Source organism: Cibotium barometz, chromosome 63, assembly GCF_041138505.1.
Source record: "Cibotium barometz isolate CiBa-2024 chromosome 63, ASM4113850v1, whole genome shotgun sequence".
NCBI classification, from domain to species: domain Eukaryota; kingdom Viridiplantae; phylum Streptophyta; class Polypodiopsida; order Cyatheales; family Cibotiaceae; genus Cibotium; species Cibotium barometz.
Window position 1 is genome coordinate 14483863 of NC_141108.1, and position 24188 is coordinate 14508050.

General features: G+C 41.7%; 2 protein-coding genes across 3 annotated transcripts; one reads left to right on the plus strand and one right to left on the minus strand.

Moving 5' to 3' along the window:
• Positions 1-2425: 2425 nt before the first annotated feature.
• LOC147603728 (DNA binding / DNA-directed RNA polymerase) lies at positions 2426-13842 on the plus strand. Its single transcript, XM_086796047.1, has 4 exons — positions 2426-2943; positions 11908-12057; positions 12153-12509; positions 13190-13842. Exons 1-4 carry the CDS (start codon positions 2539-2541, stop codon positions 13715-13717), a joined length of 1440 nt encoding a protein of 479 aa, XP_086652173.1. The 5' UTR covers positions 2426-2538; the 3' UTR covers positions 13718-13842.
• A 2715-nt stretch (positions 13843-16557) lies between these two features.
• LOC147603729 (uncharacterized) lies at positions 16558-20846 on the minus strand. Of its 2 annotated transcripts, XM_086796246.1 has the most exons (9): positions 20503-20846; positions 20245-20370; positions 19534-19658; positions 19095-19182; positions 18858-18984; positions 18693-18733; positions 18485-18592; positions 18151-18240; positions 16558-18056 (listed from the first exon to the last, which is right to left on the minus strand). In XM_086796246.1, exons 1-9 carry the CDS (start codon positions 20576-20578, stop codon positions 17755-17757), a joined length of 1083 nt encoding a protein of 360 aa, XP_086652372.1. In that variant the 5' UTR covers positions 20579-20846; the 3' UTR covers positions 16558-17754. The 2 variants fall into 2 exon arrangements, with proteins under 2 accessions (XP_086652372.1, XP_086652373.1); XM_086796247.1 differs by lacking the exon at positions 18485-18592.
• Between the last annotated feature and the right edge of the window lie 3342 nt (positions 20847-24188).

The window sequence follows — 24188 nt, forward strand, 5'->3', positions numbered from 1 at the left end:
TTTTGTCATCCATGGTTTTCTCCCAACGTTCATGCTGTGAATAGCATCCTCAAAACATGTAGGTTTAACCTATTGCACATCCTTTACCATGTATGCATAATGGTGAGCTACATAACCATCATACATCAATCTCTAAAAAGGGTTTTTGTTTCCTTGGGGTTGTCTTAGCTTGCCTTGCACTAGGTGTCTTGATTAGCTAGAATCCCAAACTTCTCATTAAGGCTATGCTCTGAGCCACTAGACTCTCCATCAACATATGAATGGTCTATTGAAATGTCAAGCATACCAAGAGACTCATCAACCTTCTCTTTACCTTTATGCGATACACTTTGCTGAACCTGTAGGACTGATTTTTTGACGCAGCTTGCCACTTCATGTTGTATCAATAGATCCACTACTAGAGGGCTCTCTTTGTCCACTCAATAACTATGATTTGCTGACCTGTATTTTGCATAACCACCTGCTACTGTGCATTAGCCCCAATTGAGTCTTTTACATTACCATACCAACTGCTCATCTCATCAAAGATAACTACTCATTTTATCAAAGACAACATCCCTATTCACCCTCATCTCACATGTGACACGGTTGTAATATCTGTACTCCTTTTGCTAAAGTGAGTAACCAATGAATACACATTTTCAGCCTTTGGATCCAACTTACTATGTAGCTCATCAAGAATGTGTACACATGCAATGCATCCAAACACTTTCAAGTGTGACAAATGTAGTTTTATACCAGTATACTTTTCCTTTGGAGTCATGCACTACCTGTTGTGAGGGTCCTGATCATAATGTAAACTACAATCACAATTGTTTCAACCCAATAATGGTGAGGCATACTCCTCAGCCACATCAATGCATGAACAACCTCTACGATGTGCCTATTCTTCCTCTCATCAACACAATTTTGCTGCAGAGTATACCTACATGCAAATTGCCTCTAAATTCCATGCTTTCTCAAGTACTCATCCACTGAACTCATTGAAGAAGTACTCTCCCCCTCCTTCTAACCTTAGATACTTAACTTCCAAACTTGTTTGCTTTTTAACTAACATTCTAAAATTCTAAAAAGTGAGTAAACACTTCACTTTTCTCTTTCATGTATCTTTCTTCGTGACGTCATCAATGAAAGATACATAGTAATGATGTCGCCTTTTTCGGCCCCCATATATATGAGTGCACCACATCAAATGCTCTCTTACTTACATTTTTCACATTCTTTGTTTGCTTTTTCAACTAACATGTTTCACATACTTTATGCATTCCATCCACCTTAAACTTTAGCAAACATATAACAATTTCTAAATTCTACATAGACTTTAATGCTGCTCATTCACATGACCAATACATTTGTGCCAGATATCTATATCGGCCACAACACTTGTACCTTGTGCAAACATAACAGCTTTTACCTCAAGTATGCTTACATCCAAAGTAAACATTATGCCCACTCTTTTGCCCTTTGCAAGCAAATGACATATGTTATTAAAGTCCTCAACATAGCATCCCTCAGGGTTAAAGCGTACCTGCAAACCTTGCTCAATCATCTGCCCAACAACAACTATGTTGCCTTGTGATTTTATTGTAGAAGGTGTCTTGAACTTCAGAAACATGATAAAGATGGGATGAGAAACAAAGCTCGACATAAACTGTTAAGAAAGTTTGCCAAATCATTGTGACTTTTGTGTGGTGGTAGGCTTGCAGGTTAAGAGTGCAAACGTTTACTAAAAAAGACAAGTGTATTTTAACATTAAAGTTGTTGCATGGCCAGTCCAATAAATTCACAATAGCATTTTTACAAAAACAAGAACTTTTGAGAATCATAAAAATAGATGCATGTGCCATCATTCAATACATGATAAAATATTGAATTAAAAGCCTTTAATATAAAACTAAAATAAGACACTCAATGATAAATATTGAAAATGATGAAACTAAAAAAATAAAAAATAAAAATTGGGCACCTAATTCCTAGGTTTATGAGAGGACTTTTGACTAAACCATGTTAAGGGTGTTTATAGACTACGGGCCTGCCCACGAAAAAGGTTGAGAGTTGTGGGCAGGCACCTTTTTGATAAACAAGTGCTGGGTGACAATATCCTTTATAGACCGCGGGCATGCCCACGGAAAAGGCATCCTACAACTGAGAGCTATAGGCAGGCTATTCCGCCCAAAACTGGAACGATGGTTGTTGGGCTCTAGTCATCAAACACATCAGAGCCGAGGGTGCATGGGCGTGGTCACAGTCTGTAAAGAAATGTCAGACGGGCGGGTGATAGGGGTGATATGATTGGTTGTTTTCGTGGGCTTCCACCCAAGTGTGTCAACACCCTAAATGCACCCTCAAACCAAAAAGGTCCTTATTACTTAACCTTAAGTTATTTAATGGGCATTAAATAATAATAGCCCGGAGCTGTTTTCACTTTTTTAACTTTAATCTTTTGGTTTGCGTAGGCACAGCCTCTTATTGCAGCCCTTCAAATGCCCATGCGCACACATACACCCTAACAGACCTCCATCTTCTGTAGTGTGATTAATGGAAGAGGCTAAACTTGTGTCTCACAGTCCCCACCATAGCCAAAGGAAGAAGAAAAGGAAGAAGGCAGAGGTAGTGGTGGATTTCGTTCCAGCGAGGGAAGGCCACTCATGCCCCTTTGTGGGCTATTTCCCGTCTGGCTTCGACCCAGAGCAGTACAAAGGGCAACAACATGATACTGCAGACCAACAGGAAGCCTGCTTGAAGGTGAGTGCTTACCAGAACACGGAAAAATACAAGATCCGGCAACACCAGCTCCTTGTTACCCCGCCTGATGGCAACGTGGACTTTGTTGGAACCAATTACCTCGGAGAAGGCGCCATGTGGCAGCCCGGCAACTATGCCCTTGGCGTCTTTAACAAGGACTCCCACACCCTGCAGCTCTTGCCCATCGCTGGAACCAAGGTATGCCACATCTAGGGTATTTTAGGGTTTATTAAAGAATCGAGATGTGATTAAGACCCATTTAAGATTTAAGGGATGTGATTAGGATGTGAAGTATTCCTAGATAAGCTTTGATTAGGGTTCTCATTTGTATTTACCCGGTGATTAGGGTTCCTGTATATGTATTGATGATAGGTTGATGAAACATAATTAGGAGAGATAAAATGTGATTAGCGCTTTTCTTCCATTATTTCAAAGCCAGCAGGTTTTTCTTTTAGTATAAAAGAAAAATGATATACCAGGCTCACAAGTGAGAGGGTAACTCTCGCTTATGTTTTCCCAAATCATTTAATGAACGAGTGCTCAGTTAACCAAACCTTATTATAGGGAAATCATTGCTCATAAATCTGGGATAGAGTGATAGGGCTATTATTATTAGCTTCAATTCACATACTTGGCACATGCAAAAGAGGATGTTTCAAGGAGGTTGGAAGTAGATCCTGAAGACATGCAACAGTGCCTAGATATTGACCACAAGGAGGGAGATTTTTTCCTTGCATTTGTTCATTGGACAGTTGTGTTTTTAGAAGTTGGAGTCACATGCTACGCTAGTTTTGTGACATCTGTTAGAAGTCATCTCCTGTCTATTTGTATACACCAGGGCCTCTGTTGTGGGTGTGCCCGCCCGTATATCATTTTTCCACACTCCCCGTATTTTTTCCCTATTTTTTCCCATTTTTCCTAGTGGTGGGAGGGCTGCCAGACGATGCCAGGAGCACCCCATTGCTGGCCGACTGGATCTTCATCAGTCGTGGGCTTCAGGGCTGCTGGCCGACTGGTTTTGATCAGTCGTGGGCATCAGAATGCTGGCCGACTGCATTTTTTCAGTCGTGGAATTATTTTCTCCAGTCGTGGGCACTCTTGCTGCTGGCTGACTGCCCTCTAGGAGATGTATATATAGCCCCTCAGCCCTCACCACTTTCTCATTCAGTTTTTCCGGGATCTTGTGTATATAGAAGAGTTTACACACCTATCTCTCTGTGTTTCTTGTGCTGTTTATTTTCTGTAGTCTACTTGCTCTTGTCTACCCAAGTTTGGTTATCATTTCCGCTGCATATTCTGACAACATCACACATTCTCAGTAAAGTACTGTTGGAAATCAGGGTTAAACATTAATCCACAAGCTTGATATTAATCACTTAGATTAAACATGATCTCCACAAAGTAATAGCTTGTTCTAGACTCTTGATTAAGTTAGCAAATAGAGAGTCCATAATATAACGATTAGCCACACCATTAGCAATAGGGCAAAGAGGAGAACACTTAATGAAAGAGATTAATCAATCACATAAGTGCTCTTAAGACCAAGATTACTCACTAAGAGTTGACACACAGCCTTTTAGAGCTTAAAAAAAGATCCCTACAAAAATGATAGTCCAAAGCATACACAAATGAGTGCTATGGCCTGCCTATAAGAACACCCATTAAGGAGGCGCCTAAAGATGCCTCGAGTCCCAAGTTTGATTCCATTGAATGGACCCCACACCCTCCTCCATGTGCTATCCCCATTTGGGATGACACCTAGATGGCTTCACATGTTTAACCCATGAAGTGGCAAGCCTCTATCACTCCGTCTATACTCACCATAGGTTAATTTCTCTCTCTTGGGTAATGTGCTCCCCACTAAGGAATAGATGCTCCTGCCTATAAGGTTGGTTGATCAATATACTTCTAATACCCCTCTTGGTCAAGCAACCTCCATGCAAGGCTTGCTTAGACTAAGGGACTCACACACAGTGCAAAACAAAAAATTGGCCACTGTCTTAGAAAATTTATACAAAAAATTTTAAGGATCACAAAGGTCCAAGTAAGCTCTAGAAGACATAGTCGGAGGTGAAGTCTGCCTCAATTACATCCCCCTCTTTCTCATGTTGCTTCGCTTCGAGCTTCTTTTCATCTTGTTTAAGCTTGTAACAGTCCTGGATCATGTGGTCCTTCTTCTTGCAATAATAGCAAGATTTGTGACTCTTCCTCCTCTTCTTCTTCCTCTTCTTCTTCTTCTTCTTCTTCTTCTTCTCCTCTACTGAATGAATTCATATCCTTGTTGACGCTCCTGTTGCCTGCATAATATTGGGGGCCTTGCTGTTCTCCAGCCTCGTTTCCTCCATTATAAGAGAGGAGGTGTGTAAGGTCTACATAGACCACGCTCGAGGATTATTTGACCTAGAATTGAAACCCTAACGAGGTTTCATAGATCCGACTCGTCGTACGAATCGCATGACCCCAATGGATTGTTGCTAGCAACTCACCATCCAAGCGCAGGTGCAATGCCTCGAACTACTCTTGAGCCCAAGGTCTAATTGCCGTGAGCTTGCTTGGCAGCAATGGCCCCAACCTAGCCCACTGTGTAGCTCCATGGCCATGAGATCTTGCACGCTTCCTTGCTAGCCCTAGGCCACCACGTGACTACTTGACTTCTTGTGTCTATAAGTGATTGGAATCACTTATATAGTAATAACGTGGCTATTATTGACCCTTGCTTTATTTATTTGGTTGTGGAGCTCTTTGGTGTGACAACGGAGTGGGGATCTAGAGGATGCATTAGCACACGCACAACCAAACAATATGCTCCAAATAATGGATCTTTGATAAGAAGAAATCACTCTTCTTTCCATTGATGAAAAAGCTTGTGTTTCCTCAACTCTTCAAAAACAATGGCGAGATGTTCCTTATGCTCAGCCTCACTCTTTGAAAAGATAATAATATCATAGAAAAAAGTTTCCGTGAACTTGCGGTGAGGTCTAAAGATTCTATCCATCATTCTATTAAAAGTGGCGGGAGCATTTGTAAGACCAAATGGCATCATTAAATATTCATAAAGCCCAAATGATGTCTTGAAAGCCGTTTTGTGTACATGTTGAGGTACCACTCTTATTTGATGGTAGCCACTGTTAAGATCAATGCGACTAAAACAAGTGGCTCTCTCAAGTTTGTCAAGAATATCATCGATTCTAGGAATCGGAAACCTGTTCTTGATGGTAATCTTGTTAAGGGTCCTGTAATCAGCACACATTCTGTATGACCTATCCTTTTTCTGCACAAGTAAAACTGGAGAACAATAAGGCGAAGAACTTGGCCTAATCAACCCCTTCTCAAGTAAATCATTCACTCGAGTCATGATTTCCTCCTGTTGGGCAGCACTCACCCTATAAGGAGGTCGGTTAGGAGGAGAGCTACCAGGGATTATGTCAATACAATGATCCTCTGCCCTCTCTGGGGGTAACTGTCCAGGTAAAACAATCAGTATAATCACTTAAGAAATCAATGTTATCTTGATCTACGGGATTTACCGCATCATGCTCAACATTATTGCGCACAAAGACCAAGTAAGAACAAACTGATTTCTTTATTGCCTTGGAAATAGAAATGTGGCTTACAACAGGTATGGTGCTCCCAATAGTACCCGCATCAATACAAACTTCCTACCCCTATGAGAAAACATTACTTTCTTCTCTTTGTGTAAAATCTTAGGATCCAAACGATAATGACATGGCTGTTAGAAGTCATCTCCTGTCTATATATATACACCAGGGCCTCTGTTGTGGGTGTGCCCGCCCTTTGTAGGTGTCTTATCATTTTTCCTCACTCCCCGTATTTTTCTCCCATTTTTTCCTATTTTTTCTTGGCATGGGTGGTTGCCCTGTGATGGCAGGAGGACCCAATTGTTGGCCGACTGCATCAGCATGTTTGTGTTCACATCATGGAGCTGGCCGACTGCATCAGCATGTTTGTGTTCACATCATGGAGCTGGCCGACTGGTCTGGACAGGTCGTGGACCTTTTATGCTGGCCGACTGCTGTTTGCAAGTCGTGGGCTCCTCTGGTGTCCTGTCGGCTGCCCTACAGCAAGCTGACTGCTGTTGGGGGGCCATATAAAATGGCCCCAGCCCCCTTGTCACATTTGTATCATTCCGGGATTCTTTTGTGTATATAGAGCAGAGCTACACACCTCTATCTCTCTCTCTCTCTCTCTCTCTCTTGTGCTGTTATTTTCTGCATTGCGTTTTACTCTTGTGTTCCCAGATCTGGTCATCATCTCCGCTGCGTATGCTGACATGGTATCAGAGCCTAGGCTCTAGATAGTTCTTGGGATTTGTGTGAGCAAGAGGGGGACTGTTGTGTTGCTGATTGGTGGACTGTTCGGGACTGTTGGGGAAGAGGAGAAGCAAGAAGATGGCGGGCTGATTTGCCGGACAGCCACTTGCAGGTGTTAGTTCTTCTTTGTTTCCACCCACCCAGTTCTTCTTTGTTCCCACCCACCCACCCTTTTCAGAGTACATCCCTGCAATGGGAGATCTGTTAGAGATGGCCGAGAGACATGTGAAGATCCCGACACTCCCCATGTTCCCAGTGGACCGTCAGTTGGACGGGAACAACTACGGCATATGGAAGGTTATGATGAATCTGTTCTGGAGTCTTACGACCTCGCTGATTTTGTCGTTGTTGGGGTTCCACGGTCGGAAGTAGAGGAAGGGGAGTTACTGTCGATCCGAAGGGACCGGGAGGCACAGGCAGAGGCACAGATGTGGGATCATGTCAACGCCAGGGTCCGTCGTTTATCTTTCTCAACTGCACACCGCAGGTAATCAATCATGTAAAACATGAGACGTTGGCCAGAGGTATATGGTAGCATTTGGCCTCTCTTTACAACAGGGTATCGCCCATGAAGAGGATTTCCTTGAAAGTACAGATGCGGGTTATGAGCCCTGCAAAGTCGTTGACGATGCGAGAGCATATTAACAAGTTGCAGGCTCTTCAGCAGGAAGTTCTTCAGGCTAGGAAGAAGATATCGTCAGAGGATATGGCCATAACGTTGCTGTCACACTTGCTCTCTCAGTACTCAGCATTTTACTCGTCTTTGATTACCAGTGGTAGGCTCAGCACCATCATGTGGGAGGAGCTTGTGCCCATGGTCTTGGACCAAGAGGAACGATTCATGAACCTTCCTCAGGGTGGAGGTTTGGAGGCCTTAACTGGCCAACGGTCGAAAGGCCGTAACACAGGCAAAGGGAAGACTTCATCGGAGAAGTCTTCTGAGAAGAAGTCCGTTACTGACCGCGAGAAACTAAAGGCAGAGAGGACCTGTAATGATTGTGGCGAGAAAGGCCACTATTGGAGGCAGTGTCCCAGTGAAGATTCCTCAGCAGCAATCATGAAAACTCTGGCTTTTGTGCACCTGGAGGTGATGGACACCGATGTTTCATTTTCTTCATGCAGGGAGGAGGTTGGAGGATTCTTCGCAGCGGATACTCGGGAGTGGATTCTAGACAGTGGTGCTTCCAGGCACATGACTCCTTCCCGTTCTGAGTTACAGGATCTCTGCAGGTATTCTGGTCACATTCTTACTGGGGATACATCCACTATCCCGATTCACAGGGACAGGATGGAGATAGTTCCCGATGGCAGAGAGGAGAAGCATTCCTCCCAGGTGTTGTATGTTCCGTCACTTGGTTTTCATCTGTTGTCACTGCATCAGGTTTGCAAGACTGGCGTACGGGTGGAGTTTGATGAGCATTTTGTTGCTCTCCGGGACAAAGCAACAGGCCAGGTGGTTTGGGAAGGCGGAGTGGAGAATGGAGTTTACAAGCTTTCAGCACTCTCTCCCCCAGGTCCTCAAGTTTGTGATGAGTGGCAGTTTGGTAATGGCCACTTAAGTGTGGATACGCTGCAGGTGCAGGCTTTTCGGGACCTAATGGTGGATAGCTTGCCAGTTGATGGCAGCAGTTGGTAGGAACTTTCCAGTACTGATGTTGGTGGTTCTTGTGTTCGTCAGTCAAAGGAAACTGAACAGGTAACTTATGCTCTGATGTCTCGTAGTATTCGGGACAAAGAAACTCGTGTATATGAGGATGTTCTTTCCACTGGGACCTTTCGGAAAGCCAGGCAGGTGGCAGTTGATGACTTGCAGAGGAGGTGCATTCTCCAGGTTTTGTGGTTCCGGATTCAGAGGGGGTGGTTTACAGGTTTCAGAAGGCCTTGCGTGGTCTGCAGCAGGTTTCCAGGACTAGGCTTTGTACCGTAACAGGTGTTGATCCTTGTGAGTAGTGTGATGCCTCTTTGACTCAGAAGCAGAATGGTTCATTGATCTGGTTGATGGACACTAGATTGGACGGGAGCTTCCTGATGAGGCAGTTGAGCTCATGGTTGCAGATGACTCTTTGGGAGGCATGATAGCGTATCCTGTGGTTTTTGCGACATGCGAAGGATCATGGACTCTTTTACACAGGAGGGGGATTGATTGATGGAGTCCGACTCCACGGTTGGAGTGACTCAGTTTAGGGAGGAGATCCAGACACGAGGAGATCTACTTCAGTTATATGGAGCAGTAAGAGGCAGTCATCTTTTGCCTTGTCGATGACAGAGGCAGACTTGTGATGCTTGTGAGGTGGTGAGGATGCAGAGGTTGCATTGCAGGATTGGGCTTCCACTGGAGGAACCCATGGTCATCTAGAGGCACTTTGTTCGTGAACAGATCGTTGCTGATGACATCTTCTTAGAGTTCTGTTCGATGGAGGACAGTACGGTGGACCTCTTCACGAAGTCGCTATCTCAGGATTTGCTCAGGCAGCACCCCAGCTCCCTGTGGTTGGTTTCACAGCCAGGAGCTGAGAGGGGGTGTTAGAAGTCATCTCCTGTCTATATATATACACCAAGGCCTCTGTTGTGGGTGTGCCCGCCCTTTGTAGGTGTCTTATAATTTTTATCACTCCCCGTATTTTTCCCCCATTTTTCCCTATTTTTTCTTGGCATGGGTGGCTGCCCTGTGATGGCAGGAGGACCCAGTTGCTGGCTGACTGCATCAGCATGTTTGTGTTCACATCATGGAGCTGGCCGACTGTTGTTTGCAAGTCGTTGGCTCCTCTGGTGTCCTGTCGGCTGCCCTACAGCAGGCCGACTGCTGTTGGGGGGCCATATAAAATGGCCCCCAGCCCCCTTGTCACATTTGTATCATTCCGGGATTCTTTTGTGTATATAGAGCAGAGTTACACGCCTCTATCTCTCTCTCTCTTGTGCTGTTATTTTTTGCATTGCGTTTTGCTCGTGTTCCCATATCTGGTCATCTCCGCTGCGTATTTTGACAATGGCATCCCAAGTATCACATCACATCTCGTAAGCGGTGCTACCAGGAAGTCTTCATGATCCAAATATCCTTGTATGCGAAGCTTCTCGATGATGGGAGTGACTTTGACTTTTCCTTGAAGCCAAAGGTTGGTGCTGCATGAAATTCCATGCCCAATTCCTCTGGCTATAGCCCAAGAGCAGTAGCCATCGGAATGGATATAAAGTTATCTGTAGAGGCATTATCACAAAGGAATAAGGTTGTTTGATCCTTTAACTTGCCCCAAGCCTTGCATAAAATTCTGCTCTTTGGCTCATGTGCAGTATTACCCTGTACATCGGGTATAACATTCACACGCGGTTTTGCATCCTGCACATTATTCCTTTTGACATTCCGGGAGCATTGAGATTTCATGTGATCCTTGCTCCCACATAAGAAGCACTTCCCCTCTTTCATGCAATAAAAAATGTGCTGTTTGGACAGCTTTGGATCATCCTTTTTGCCCCCGGCTTCTTTTCAGAGCCCCCTTTTGCATCCTTGGAATCATTGGACATAAACTTAGGTGGCTGTCCACTCTTTTTCTGCTCATTTCCAGCTCTGAATTTTCCCTTGTATGAGCTGAATTCTTGTCTTTTTGATGCTTCCTTGCCATGTAGTTCCTTAGAAATAGTAGCTGAATATATCAGCTCCTGTGAAGTATTGTGGGGATACACTACAAGGCTCTTCTGAATGATTCGTTGCAGCCGTGACTCAGACTTTCTTTTCTTCTCGTCCTCACTAATTGTCATGAAAGGTGTGACCTTGAGAAGAATCCGCCAAAACTTTGAGACATATGAAGAAATGGACTCGCCTTCATCTTGTGTCAGCCAATCCCATTCCTTTGGTACATCCTTTTTGAAGTGAGGAGGAAGGAACTGATCATAGAATTGCTCTTTGAAAGTACTCCATGTACAAGCAGCTATTCTATCCAAGTGCTTTGCCATCCACCAATCACTCGCAATCTCTTTAAGACGCATACCCACATGCTTGAGCATAGATTTCTCTGTGAAGTCCTCAATGCAAAAGGTTATTTCGAATTGCCTTATGAATGTGAGTGCCTTGGTGGTATCCAGCTTTCCATTATAGCTCTTGAATTTAATGTCCTTGTCCCTTGACTTGAACTCTTTGGCCTTCTTGTTGTGTCTAGCATCCCGTTGCTCTAGAACATCATCCTCTTTGTCATGTCTACAATGGCGGCGATGCCCAGGTCTAGGGCTGATTTCCCGTGCAACACCCTCCACTCGAGATGGAACTCTGGGAGTAGGAACATACCTAGAAGGTGGAGATATTACCCCGACAATGCATGAAGATCTTTTGCATCTCTCATATGGGCTAAAAACCCCTCATCATCTGAGCGAAGATCTTCTGGCAACTCAAAATTGCCCAGACCAAACACCCAAAGGATGGGTACCTTTTTAGATCAATATGAACACATTAAATGAAGATTTTTGGTCTTGCAAAAGGCTGGCTGATGAGAGCAGTTACATAGCAAGATTTGGGTCATTATTGAGTATTAAAGGTTGGATATGCAAGCCTCAGCCCTGGATCAACAATTTGCAGCCATAGCACATCAAGTTCCAGTCCTGTACAGCTTTAAACTAGGCCAATGGAACGATATGGTTAAGCTCTTCTCCATTCAGAGCCCCAATGCTTTTGAACAAGAATTAGGACAGGAGTAAGTGCTTGAAAATGGCTAGGGTTTCTTGTGTTCCATAAATTACAGTATATCAGTGTTTTTTATTCATAGATTGAATGCTAATAGGGTTTTTTTTTTTGACTAATTGTCCTCAGGGCTCTCTTTTATTGGGGTTTTTGGCTTAATCTTAGGTGCTGAGAATGGAGCCAAGAGTACGTGGGCTGGACTACGATGGGGACTCCATATCAGGAACAATGGATGTGGAGATATCAAAAGACTTGATGCTACAGAAAAGGAACTTGTTAACATCCACATTTGGTACTCATAAGAGCCGTATTTGGGTAAGCATCCATGTGTCATAATTCCAAGCTCACAGTGTTGGTGCCAAAGAGAGTTTGCATAAGTTTTTGATTCTTCATGATGTGTGCTGGTGCAGTTAAATCGGTATGAGAGAGGGCGGGTTAAGGAAGAAGCTTTGGGAGATAAGGAAGAGATTATGCGGCTTTTCGAGAAAGCAGGGGACAATGCGTCTGTCCTGACCAGTGAAGAAGCTTTGCAGCAAGCTAATGCTGCCATTAAGAGGAATATACCACCTTATGATTTGTCTGCCACAACACCTGATAAAGCTTACATTTTTAACAAAATTATCACTCCCGACGAACAGAGTAGCCTTAGTGATGTGGAGCTATTGAAGGCAGTGGCTGGGAAACCGGAAAAGATCCAGGAGCTGCACAAGGAGAAAGCATATCCTGAGTTTGTGCTAAAGCGTCTGGACAAATTAAAACATATCCAGGTTTGCTTAATGATGTCAGTGCAAATATTTTTGATAAATCTGTGATATGGTTGATGTATGCTTGGACATTTCTGTTCCTCTAGACAATGCATGAGGTTAAAGTATCATAGTGCGTAGGTGCCAAATTTTAGCATAAGCCACCCTCTTGCTTGCATGTGTATCTTGAACAAGCTGAAATAATGACTTCATCTTTCGTGTGTGCAACTTGGGCAAGCTGAAGTGATGACTTCTTGCTGGTAAAAATATGACTTTATATTTTTTTCATGGATTGGCCTTTGGCTTTTTTGAATATCCTCGGGGGGTCCGGGCTGCAGCCCTTCTCACATTGGAGGTCAAGAGCACTTCAATCCTAGCACATAAAGTTCTTGACGTAGGCTAGTTGTCGTGCTATCTTCTCTACCAATGAAGGTATTTATCGACAAGCTAGCTTCTCTGTCAAGGTAGGCATGTGCATATTTGCAGGTTATAAGAGGTTGGCTTGTATTATGCATTCTGGACAAACTGCTGGAAATACCAGAAACATGAAATGCCTCTAATTGGCTTGTAGATAAGATTAATTAAGTTTCTGTTTATAATCAATGCTTGACATTTGCTAAGTTTAAGATGATGTTTTTTCAATCCTTCAACATCTGTAATGTACCTAAAACACTTTTATCATGTTTTGTTTGGAATGGTTGCAGGACGACCCCAACAATAGAGGAGTTGTGATTCTGTCATACATTAGGCATCTTCTTGCTTTCTATAACCTTCCTAGGCATGTGATCAGGTCTATTGTGGACCCCGTGGGTTCTCATGGGGACCGCGAGAGTTCAAAAGCCATAGACTTGAGAAGTTACGCAAACATCCCAAATACAGTGGTGGCAAAAATCTTGAAGCTTTTTACCACCGTTAACCAGGGTGCAGCGTCAGAAAGCGAGGCACGGATCCAGACGGCTGAGAAGAGGAACCTACTCATCAGCTACATTCTGGTACTTGGGCTGATGATAGATAACTTCAGAGCTGACCCTTATGACCTTGCGGTGGAGTTAAAGATGTCCATTTCAGACTTGAAACCCCATTACATGGAGCTAGGGTGCAAGTTCAAGGCAGTAAAAGAAGCAGATAGAGGGGTTGTAGATTTGAAGAGCCCACAAAGGTTATATGAGGCGGTTTTACCCCTGCCACTGCGGTTTCCAACTTTGAAAAGCAAAATGAGAAGAAAAAAATAAACCTCCCATGGAATCCACTCAGCTGTCTTCTGGCTGTGTTTCGTATCTTCTCTCTGCTGAGTTTAGGGCTATTTTGCTGTAACAGTCTCTTGTACCTGAGTTTATGTGCCATTTTTTATGTTGAAGTATTGACCAGGCATCACCTTGAGAAGAAAAAAATAAACCTCCCATGGAATCCACTCAGCTGTCTTCTGGCTGTGTTTCGTATCTTCTCTCTGCTGAGTTTAGGGCTATTTTGCTGTAACAGTCTCTTGTACCTGAGTTTATGTGCCATTTTTTATGTTGAAGTATTGACCAGGCATCACCTTTTTCTTTTTGAAAAGGCCTTGTTGACTACTTACAGAACTCGGATAATTTTTAGAACTACTAGTGGTAGGCCCATGCTCTGCACAGTCTCTCTCTGTGTCTCTGTTTCTGTCTGTGTGTGTGTGTGTGGGCATGGGTTAAAGGCCCATTCCCTTTACTTGGGTGCAGTCGTATGGATCATATACGGTTGGCTACTCATCTCTCTCTCTCTCTCTCTCTCTCTCTCTCTCTCTCGCGCTACGTGACATTAGTGTGGCAGCCACTTACAGCAGACAGTTGTGCAAGGCTGGGAAATAGTGCCCCTGGTCAGATTATAATATAATAAGTGAGCGTGTGCAGTAAAAATGGAAATAGTTCAACTTGCCAAATGCGAATGGAAGTGTTTTTTCTTGCGGTTGTGAAATGTTATTTGATGTTATTGTTCGTGCAGACTATGGACCATAACATTTCATTTCATTTATTTTGCTGTTACAGCTATGGACCATAAAAAATTCTCACATCGCACACCATTCTACCTGTAGCCCCCTGTCTGACTCTACAACTGTTCATGCAACATCACAAATCAAGTACATTAGTTTACATTCTTTTAATGATTTGGGCAGGGTTTTGTTGTTGTATTTCTAGCCCATTCCATTCTCGTCACATGTTGATTATTGTGTGTGCTAGTGGATCATAACGAATGTAGTGAAAGAATATCATATGAATTCATTTTTCTTTTCACAACCCTGTAGATTGCCAGGTTATTTATGCATCATTAATTTATATATTGGGCATATAGCCTATGGATAGTGCATTTAAGTAGCTTTTGCAATAATCAGTTACCCCAAAAAATGCATTGGTGAACTCACAGGCACGAAAGAAATGTAGGCCCAACTTCAAACCACCGTCAACCATCATTTGTATGCACTTGAGAAGTGGAAAACCTTCTTGCATACCAGGCCACCTTGTCAACAAAAGGCACAACCATCGATGTATACGCCATACCATGTTTGTGCTTGCAAACGGGTTTGGTGGTCTTTAGTGTTTTATGAGGTAGACCCACTTTAGATTCTTACACCAATGGCTTATTGCCCAATTATGTGAAACTTATATAGGCCTTGAATCCATGTACTTTTAATTGAATTGACTTTTTCTTGTATCAATGGATCCTTGTAGTACTCCTTTTAACTGATAACTATTTTTTTCTTGTAATCAATGACTAATCTTGATCTTTTAATCAACCGATAACCACAACTGACCTTAGCCTACCCTTGAGCACCCAAGGAATCTATTTTAATGCCTCACAACAAAGCATAATCATAGTACAAAAATGAAAATCAGATGTTGAAAGTAATGGAGAGTTAATCTGATGTTCTGCACAGTCAAGCATACGAGGAAGTAGAGCATGATGAAATTAAATAATAAAAGATCTGTATTTAAATGTAGAGAAAATCAAGCGGGCAAAAGAGTTAATAAGAATTATCCCTAGAAGTACACTACAACCAATACCCCTCTAATATGAAGCATTAGCCTATACATTGCTAAGCTCACATTTTTCTCTATGCAAAACATTGATTTGCCTCTAAATTATACACATTTAAATACACAATGCTTGACTTCAGCACTTAATTTCATGCTGATCAGTCTCTTTATTGTGAAATACGAGACCTAAAGGCAAATAAAATATATCAAGTGATGTTGTAATTATCAGCCCACGTTAAAGCAAAAAGAAGACAACAGTATGTATATTCAAGGAGGTTGAGAAGAAATGAAGTGCTGGCCAGTAATCCAAGGTGAACAAGACAAACTCTAGGTAGATAAGTGTGATGAAGAGGATCAAAGAGGGGCGAATAAACCTTGTGTCTCAACGTGTTTGGCTCAAACTGCATAAATCCAAACTCCAGGTGACATTCATCACCTATGATTGAGCTTTCTATCACCTGAGATCTCTCCTAATGCTTCAGGATACAACTAGCATGCCTATATAGTGATCTATTTTACCCTCATTGGCTTTGCCAACGAACATGTGGGTTTCTTTTAAAAAGCAAATTAGATATTAGTAATTCCAACAAGCTTATGTACACTAGTATGTTTACTGGAATTAGACAGTGTGACTTAAGGTTTCAACTCATAACAGTAGTTATGCATTTTAAAGGCACAGATTGGAGAGCCTCTTAAATTCTAATGGGTGCCTCTTTAAGTACAAAATCCAGCTCGTAAAAATTATTGGAAACCAGAAATATTATGTAGAGGTCACCCACCTCCAACCCTCCCCCTCAAGCAACCATTTAAGCGACCTCCACATCCATTTCCATCATCCATATCCCTATCCCTCTTTTATCACTTCATAATTACCTGGACATGTGAGGACATCTACTGAGCAGATCCAGAAGGATGGTTACTTCAACATCAATCCTAAACATACATGCCTCAGAAAATCCGTCACTTGATTTCATTATGTCCCATCACTCAAGTTCAACATACCTGCTGCCCAACCAAAAGATTAACAGCCTTTAAACATGTATCCATCACTTGATTTCATTATGTCCCATCACTCAAGTTCAACGTACCTGCTCTCTATTGAACCAACCAAAAGATTAACAGCATTCCCATTACACCACAAAAGAAGGGGACCTCTGAGAACATGATACCTCAGAGAGAGTAGGCATCATAATGGGAAAGTGAGCATATAAGGCTTACAAGCCATATTCTAGGCTTTGGAACAGAATGTGTATGATACTGGATTACATTGAAATCAACACTCTTGCTTCTTTCTTTCCTCCAAAATAAGAGAGGACGACCAAAATCAACTAGGACAGTAATCCAATAATGTGGTAGCCTTGGCATTGAGGCGAAGAAACCATACAAAAGCCTAGACTCGTTTGTAAATGCTTCTCGCACTCATGAACAAGAGTTTAACTGATCATAGATCAGAGGAAAAAAGGGCTTCATCAAAATTGCACGTACCATCAAGGTCTCACTCCATTCTAGTGGAACTTCACCACTGTAATCGCCAAAAATATTTGAAGCATAGTTTTCCCATCTGCCTTACTATTAACAATCGAATTGCATGCCTTGGCACTTGACTGCAGTGCACAAGAGGTTATAGAACCCAGTTGCTAGGTGCAGCACACATACCTAATCAACCATGCTCCACTCAACAACAATTGCTGTAAAAAACCCACTATTATCACACTTTGCTGCTTGCACTTGAATATGGGATGGTATTAGCTGAACAAAGTTGCAGAGATGGGCTTTCCTTTAGAAACCAAAAGAGTGTGATCCTGCAGATTTGGGGCCAAAATCAGTTCTCAAGGTGATGATGGGTTAAGGAGGTTCAAGCTGAAAAAAAGGTGATGAGTTTTAGCAGATGATGGATATAAGAAGGTTTGAGCTAATGATTGGTTTGAGCTAATGATTTGACTCTGGGCTTGGCTTAAGCTGATCATGGGATAATGAAGGTTTTAAGGTAACCATAGATTCTTGGGCTAGACTATAGGATTAAGCTAATGATAAGTTTTTGGGCCTTTCCTTGAGATATAATGGGTCAGGCTAAGGATGGGTTTATGAAGGGTTTCTGGGCTTCAGCAGCTTGTGGGTTTAAGCCAATGACAGGTTTTTGACTTTGACTTGAACTGATCACTGGATTATAAGGAATTGAGCTGATGATGGGTTTTTGCACTTGGCTTCAGGGTTTATGAAGGTATAAGAGCTGTTTGCATGGACCATCACTCCAAAAAGATGCAGCAAACTTAGGTTCTTGTTCTCATTATGGTGATGGTGCCCTTCCCTTGTGTGTAAATTTTGGTAAGGGCAAACACAGATTTGCCTGAAAATGGAGAAGCCAAAGCATTCTTGAACTGCTTAGAACCAGTTTTCACCGTAGAGGGGGGCATGTTTATTCTTTGATTGATGTCTTGCAGTGTAATATCTCCTTGTATCGCACTGGGTTTCAACAATGCAAAAGGATAGGCTAACACCGGATTCAGGCACTCTTTCACATGCTGAGATTGGTCAAGCTTACCCAGTGCAGATCTCTTGATTTGCACCTTTCCTGTAACAATGGAAAAAGCAGAAAAAGCTTCTCAAGAAGTTTGTCAACACACATGTTTACCATATGTAATAGTGCCAGAAAGAGATGCACACACCGGGAGTGTGTATGCACTGCCTTGACTTCAAAGATTGTGGGGAGGGAGAAGGTGCCAACTTGGGTGTCTGCCTGCTCTTTGACACCACACCTATTCATTACAACATATCAAATCAGAACTCTAGGTCAGGCACATTCCATTTCCACACTTGCCTACATGTTAGAAATCATTTACTGGTAACCTCCTGGAACCTCACTTAAAATGTGTACAAATCTACAATAGTTCAAATGTTAGAAATCATTTACTGGTAACCTCCTGGAACCTCACTTCAAATGTGTACAAATCTACAATAGTTCTTGAGTAAACAAGCATAATTATGTCTGAGGGCTTTTACAGATAGCTCCCCTGCTTGGGCGGTGTTGGACAAGCGAGATGCCTGTTAGGGGCATCCAGCAGGTGAGATCTCCCCTTGTCAAGGGCAAGGAATCTGTCTGTAAAGACCCTGAAAAGCCCATGTGCATGTAATCACAGCCACTATCAATTAAGAAATCGTAAAGATTACTTGTGGACCCTATGTGGCCTGGCCTGATGCCCATCAATACCTGTTGCTCTTGCTAGCAAGGCTTTTGAAGCTGCTGCATTGCTGAAACATGGCCATTTAGTGGATTCCATCAGTTTGCGTCTATGCAAATGGCTTTGTAGCATACAATGGACCAGCAAAGCCCACACAAATTATTAAGAAATCTGCCATTATTACGTCAACTCACACAGAAGGGTTAACCCGATGGTAGGCCAGTTTTTGAACATCACTTGTATCACTGTCACTGATACATTCTATCATCCAGTTTTCCGCAGATTGTTCCACAGTGTCATCAACTGAGCTAAGCGACTCCTCTACAATCAAAACACCAATAACAGTCAAAGACATTAACTCTAGAGTCCATGTGTCGGAGAGACTTGTGACTGTGTACTATGTAGGCAAGCCCCATTGATTCCTAACTCACCATTAGGCATGTACCACATGGAGCTTGATGAAGAGAGACCATTGGCTTGCAAGTCCTCACACACTTTGGTGAAGGAATCACTATGATTCTGTTAAGCAGACCCATGCTTGTTAAATAATAAGAAAAAAACGATCTAAAAAAGTTGCGACATTTAGCATCTATATATACTCATATTTCTGATTTATTTGTCTACTGCCCAAATGACCCCCTTTATTTTTTAAAGAAAAAATCCATATTTCACATCTATGAAAACTGACAAAGCAACTCTCGCATGACCCAAAAAATTTGATAAAATGATGATAAAGCCATGGCCCATCTGAGTTGAATAGCCCAATGGATCATGGGATGAACACCACATTTCTGATCAGAAACATGTTTAAAAGTTATCCCTGATAACCCAGAAAATGCATACAAAAGCACTGAAGAAACTGAATGGTACCTCAAGCGGTTTTGACAAACATGGACTAATGTCTATCAAATCATCTCCATTGAAGTGCAGCATGCACCTCCTTTTGAGAGGAGGTGGGCTGCAATCCGGCATGATGTCCCAAGCATTAGGAGAGTCTACAGCAAACAAAATGATTAATCAAGCATTGAAAATCAAAGCGATTAAAGTGCATTAATCATATCATGATCAAGAAAAAGTATAACAGCTGATTGGGGTAATCAGCTAAGAATGCCTTAGGATCAAAACACATGATTATAAGATTATTATCACAGACATGATGGTAGGAACATAGTCCAGTGAGCAGATAGACATGGGGTTCAGAAATCTGAATGGATCATAATTATGATTGAGGATCAATAACTAATCACCTAATCATAATCTGGAGTATTTAACACAAACACATGGTTTTATCAAAAGACAAATTGCACAGTGGGCAGATAGCAATGGGGATTCACATGTCTGTGATTGGGTTCAACACAAAAAGAGATTGATTTACACATGATAGATAGCCATGGAATGGTTTGGTCTATTGTACATGATTTAGATTGAGTTTTACCGCATGACACAGAACTTAAATTAGCTTGTAAACATGAGTAACTGGATGCAAGAACATCCTATCAACTAGGGTTTATTAAGGCTTAAGCATGATCTGCTAAGATACATTAATAGCTGGGGAGGTTGACCAAGGTTTGCAAGCCTCGCCTGGCTTCCCAGTTGAGAAAGCAGGAGACACTGAGTCTTTGACATGAGATGCTGGAGTAGACGGAAACAAGCTTCTCACCACAGCTTCACTTTGGGCGAAATCATCCCATAAAGAGTGTGAGATGGCTGCAAGACAATGTAATACATGAGATTAAGATCATCTAATCATCACCTTAAACCCCCTAGTCATCATCTTAATCACCCCCACATCCTTTTAATTTCCAGCATCAACTCAAAGAAAAACTCTGCTTATGTTACCCAATGGGGATTCAGAATCAAGCCTGAAGTCTTCATCCAGCCATGCCCAGGCCTCCGTGAGGGTCTTGTCTTCCATCCGATCTTCAATCTGATATCTAAGCAGGCAACTGTTCTGTATATAATCTTGCAAGATTAATGTATGATCCTCAATCCCACAGCAAGATTAAGATTCTTGATAATTATGGTTAACCCAGCTGCAAGAAGGCACTAGTATGTTTAGGCTAACTTTACAAGATTCTTGAGAGCAAGCCCTGGGTTTATACCTGAAGTTACATTAATCAGAGGGATTAAGAAGGGTTTAGGGCAAAGGAGCCATGGAGAGGTGTGCAAACCCTAGAAAAGATGACAACAGAAAAATGCTGAGAGATATAGAGAGATGCGGGGGTATATGGGGTCATGAAAAAGCCTAAAAATAAAATAAAAAAAAATATTAATATAAAAAAGCAGCTGTTCTAGAATAATGTGGGTGGTGATTTTAAAAAAATTATTTTATCATTTTGTTCAGAATGCGTGATCATTTTTCCAAGGCTCTATTAAAAAAATTATTGCGAAAAAATATTTTCATAAATAACTTATTCAGAAAAGTTATGTACAGAAACTTCATTTAAAAAATTGGAGAGAACTGGATTAAATAAAAATTATTATGCCCTCCCCCCCCCCCTTTTTTTCCTGCCTTATATTTGGTTTATCAAATTGTTGGTAATTTTTAAATATATTTCAAGCTTTCTCCAACAAAAAAAAAATGCATTTGTTTTTAAAAGCCCAGAATATTTCTTTTTACCGATAGGATTCCTCACTAAATCTGGCAGCTCGGCAATTTAGGGGGTAGAGAATTTCGCTGCTGGTTTGGCCGCCAAATTTAGCCGCAAATTGATAAAAGCGGGCACCGGCTACAGCCGGTCGTCGCTCTAGTACTCCAAGACGGCACCGGCTGCGCAGCACCGGCGAAGGCACGTGCACACCCCGTACAGCTCGTCGCCGGGCTCTCGGGAGGCTGCTGGAGCATGATGCCCGTGGGGCCCGCCATTCGTCTTCCTCAGTAAAAAAGCCGGTTTAGTCACTTAATTGCAATTTCTCCAATTTTCATAATAATGTATCCGAAAATTAAGATTCAAAGAGGCCGTTCACACGGTCGCTGCTGGTGTCGTGTGGTAAAGGGCTATATTACACATTTGCCTTGTTGGACTCCATAATCATGCAAATCACCAATTTACCCTTCCAAGATATGAAACTAGAATGCCCTAATGCAACAAACGCTCGGAACTCTCCCCCCTCCCTTTCCCTCTCCCCCTCTGCACCCCCCCTACGCACTCTCTCCTGCATCTGTACTAGATCCGTCGACTTCTTGCAGTAGCAAGCCCGCCTCAAGTTGGCATACATAGGAAAGCCATGGAACCTACAATGCCCCTTGCCATTTGGGTGTGCTAGAGGAAGGAGATCACCTGGAACCCCCGATTGTAGCTGGACGCACGTTTGAGGCCCAGCTGCCCCCGTCATTTAGGACAGGGTTCTAGAAAAGATAGGTTCAGCTTAGCTTAGAACTTCTCAAAATGAGGGAGAGAGAAAAATACCTCCTCAACATTTTCCAAGTTTTAGTTATGATTAGACTTAAACATGAAGAAAAAGCTTGTTCAAAATTATAATTTCCTCTTCAATCCATGGTGAGAAGGGCTCAAACAAAAATAGTTTCCGAAACACTGGTGTGGGGGTGGTGCTAACTCGGTCACCAAGTGTGCAAAGGCCCACATTTAGGGCTATACGCCTGGCCGACAAGTCACCGACAGTAGCTGAAAATGTGTGCATTCGGCCCACGTGAAGAAAGGACCTCAAAGTATGCAAATTTTGATGGAGAAAAAACCTTCAAATTTTGAAGCTTTGTTCAATAATTTCTTTCATTTGAAATCAATGTTTTAAAACAATTTTAATTAGAAAAGCTTTTTTTTTGGCACACCATAATGAGATGTTGCTATCATTCATGCATACATGAATGAAACATGCATGATGAATGGCAATGCATTATCATCACACATGCCACATCATCATATGAATGGCAATGCATTATCATCACACATGCCACATCATCATTTTTTTGGGGTGTGTGTGTGGGTACACTTCAGTACTAAAAAAAAACCTATTAAATTCAAGGAAACATTTCTATATTTAATTTTGCACTATTATTTTGAAAACTTACAGATATTAAAGCTGAATTGTAACTGAAAAAAGCCTTAAAGTTAGGAAAAAAGCTAAAATATTTTTTACAGGTGGAAAAAGAAAACCTCTTACAGGTCCTGTTTTTACAATTTTCAATTCGTTACCAATATTAAAATTCAAAATTACGATTGAATTGAAGTAATATGTGTAATAAAACACATAATGATGTGATTTTTTATTATATGTCATAATAAATTATATAAATACAGGTTAACAAATAACTTTATATGCAAAGAGAGATGCCCTAAAAAATAATTGGATTGTACAAAAAGAAAGGTATATCATCAGATTCTCTTCATAGTACTGTTACATAGTGTACGGAAAAAACCAGGGTTTAGTGTATTTGCAAATTGCAAATGTGGGAAAAAAAAACAGGGGAAAAAAAACTTTTTTTGTGTGTGAAAAGACTAGAATTATATTATAGAAAAATCTTTTCGTATATCTCCTATTTCTATAATATATTTTCAAATTTCATAAAATTAGCGAGAGATTACTAAGAATTATCTCTGATTTTATTTTATTTTCCAGAGAAAGGGTTTTATATTATAGAAAAAGCTTTTTGTATGTCTCCTATTTCTGTAATATATTTTCAAATTTCATAAAATTAGCGACTAAGAATTATCTCTGATTTTATTTTATTTTCCAGAGAAAAGGTTTTTCCAAGCTGGCCACATCAGCGGTTGTGGTGACGATAAGCATGCCTGCGTGGCGGCCTCGAGCGTCACCCAGACACGTGTGGTGACACGAGCCCCATCACATCAGCTGGTTGCCACGTCAAAATGTAAAAAACAGGACCGTATGTAGACATGAATCTCCTCGCCCGCCCTTCCCTGCCATAATTACCTAATTAAACTTGACCTAAACCTCTTGCTTTCGACTAAACCTCTTGCTTTCGAACTAATCTATTACACCACTTGCTTCTAACTTTTATCCTAAGATACTTCATTAATCTTAGCAATAGGCAAATCATATTTTGCATACAAGGTGTGCTTAATGCATAAACACATATATATGGCAAAACAACATTTTGGTGCCCTATTGTGGCACCTATAATAAAAAATCCGCAAGAAGTAGCTTGTTTGTTGGGACTTGAAATTGTTTCATTTTAAAAAAGAGGGGTGGGATTTTAACGGAAAGATGTTCCAATGAGGCTGACTTTTATAGACCTAATCATCGTCATAGTGTTTCTTAAACCTTTGGGAGTTGTAACAAGCCAAGGAAAAGTTTCATTGAAAAGAGTTTCGTTTAGGTTATAATCACGATTACATATGTTTCTCAAAAGGTGTTAAATTTTATTGATAATTTGTTATTGTAGTGAGTCCTCCTCATATCCATGCATTGAAGGTGGCACATCTTTCAAAATGTGTATATGGGGTTGTTCCCATGTCATTGTTTGAAAGCAACAACCACGACCAGTAGCCTAGCCTCTAGGAGACTCTGGTGATAACTATCTTGCATGTTTGGATGCTAGATGA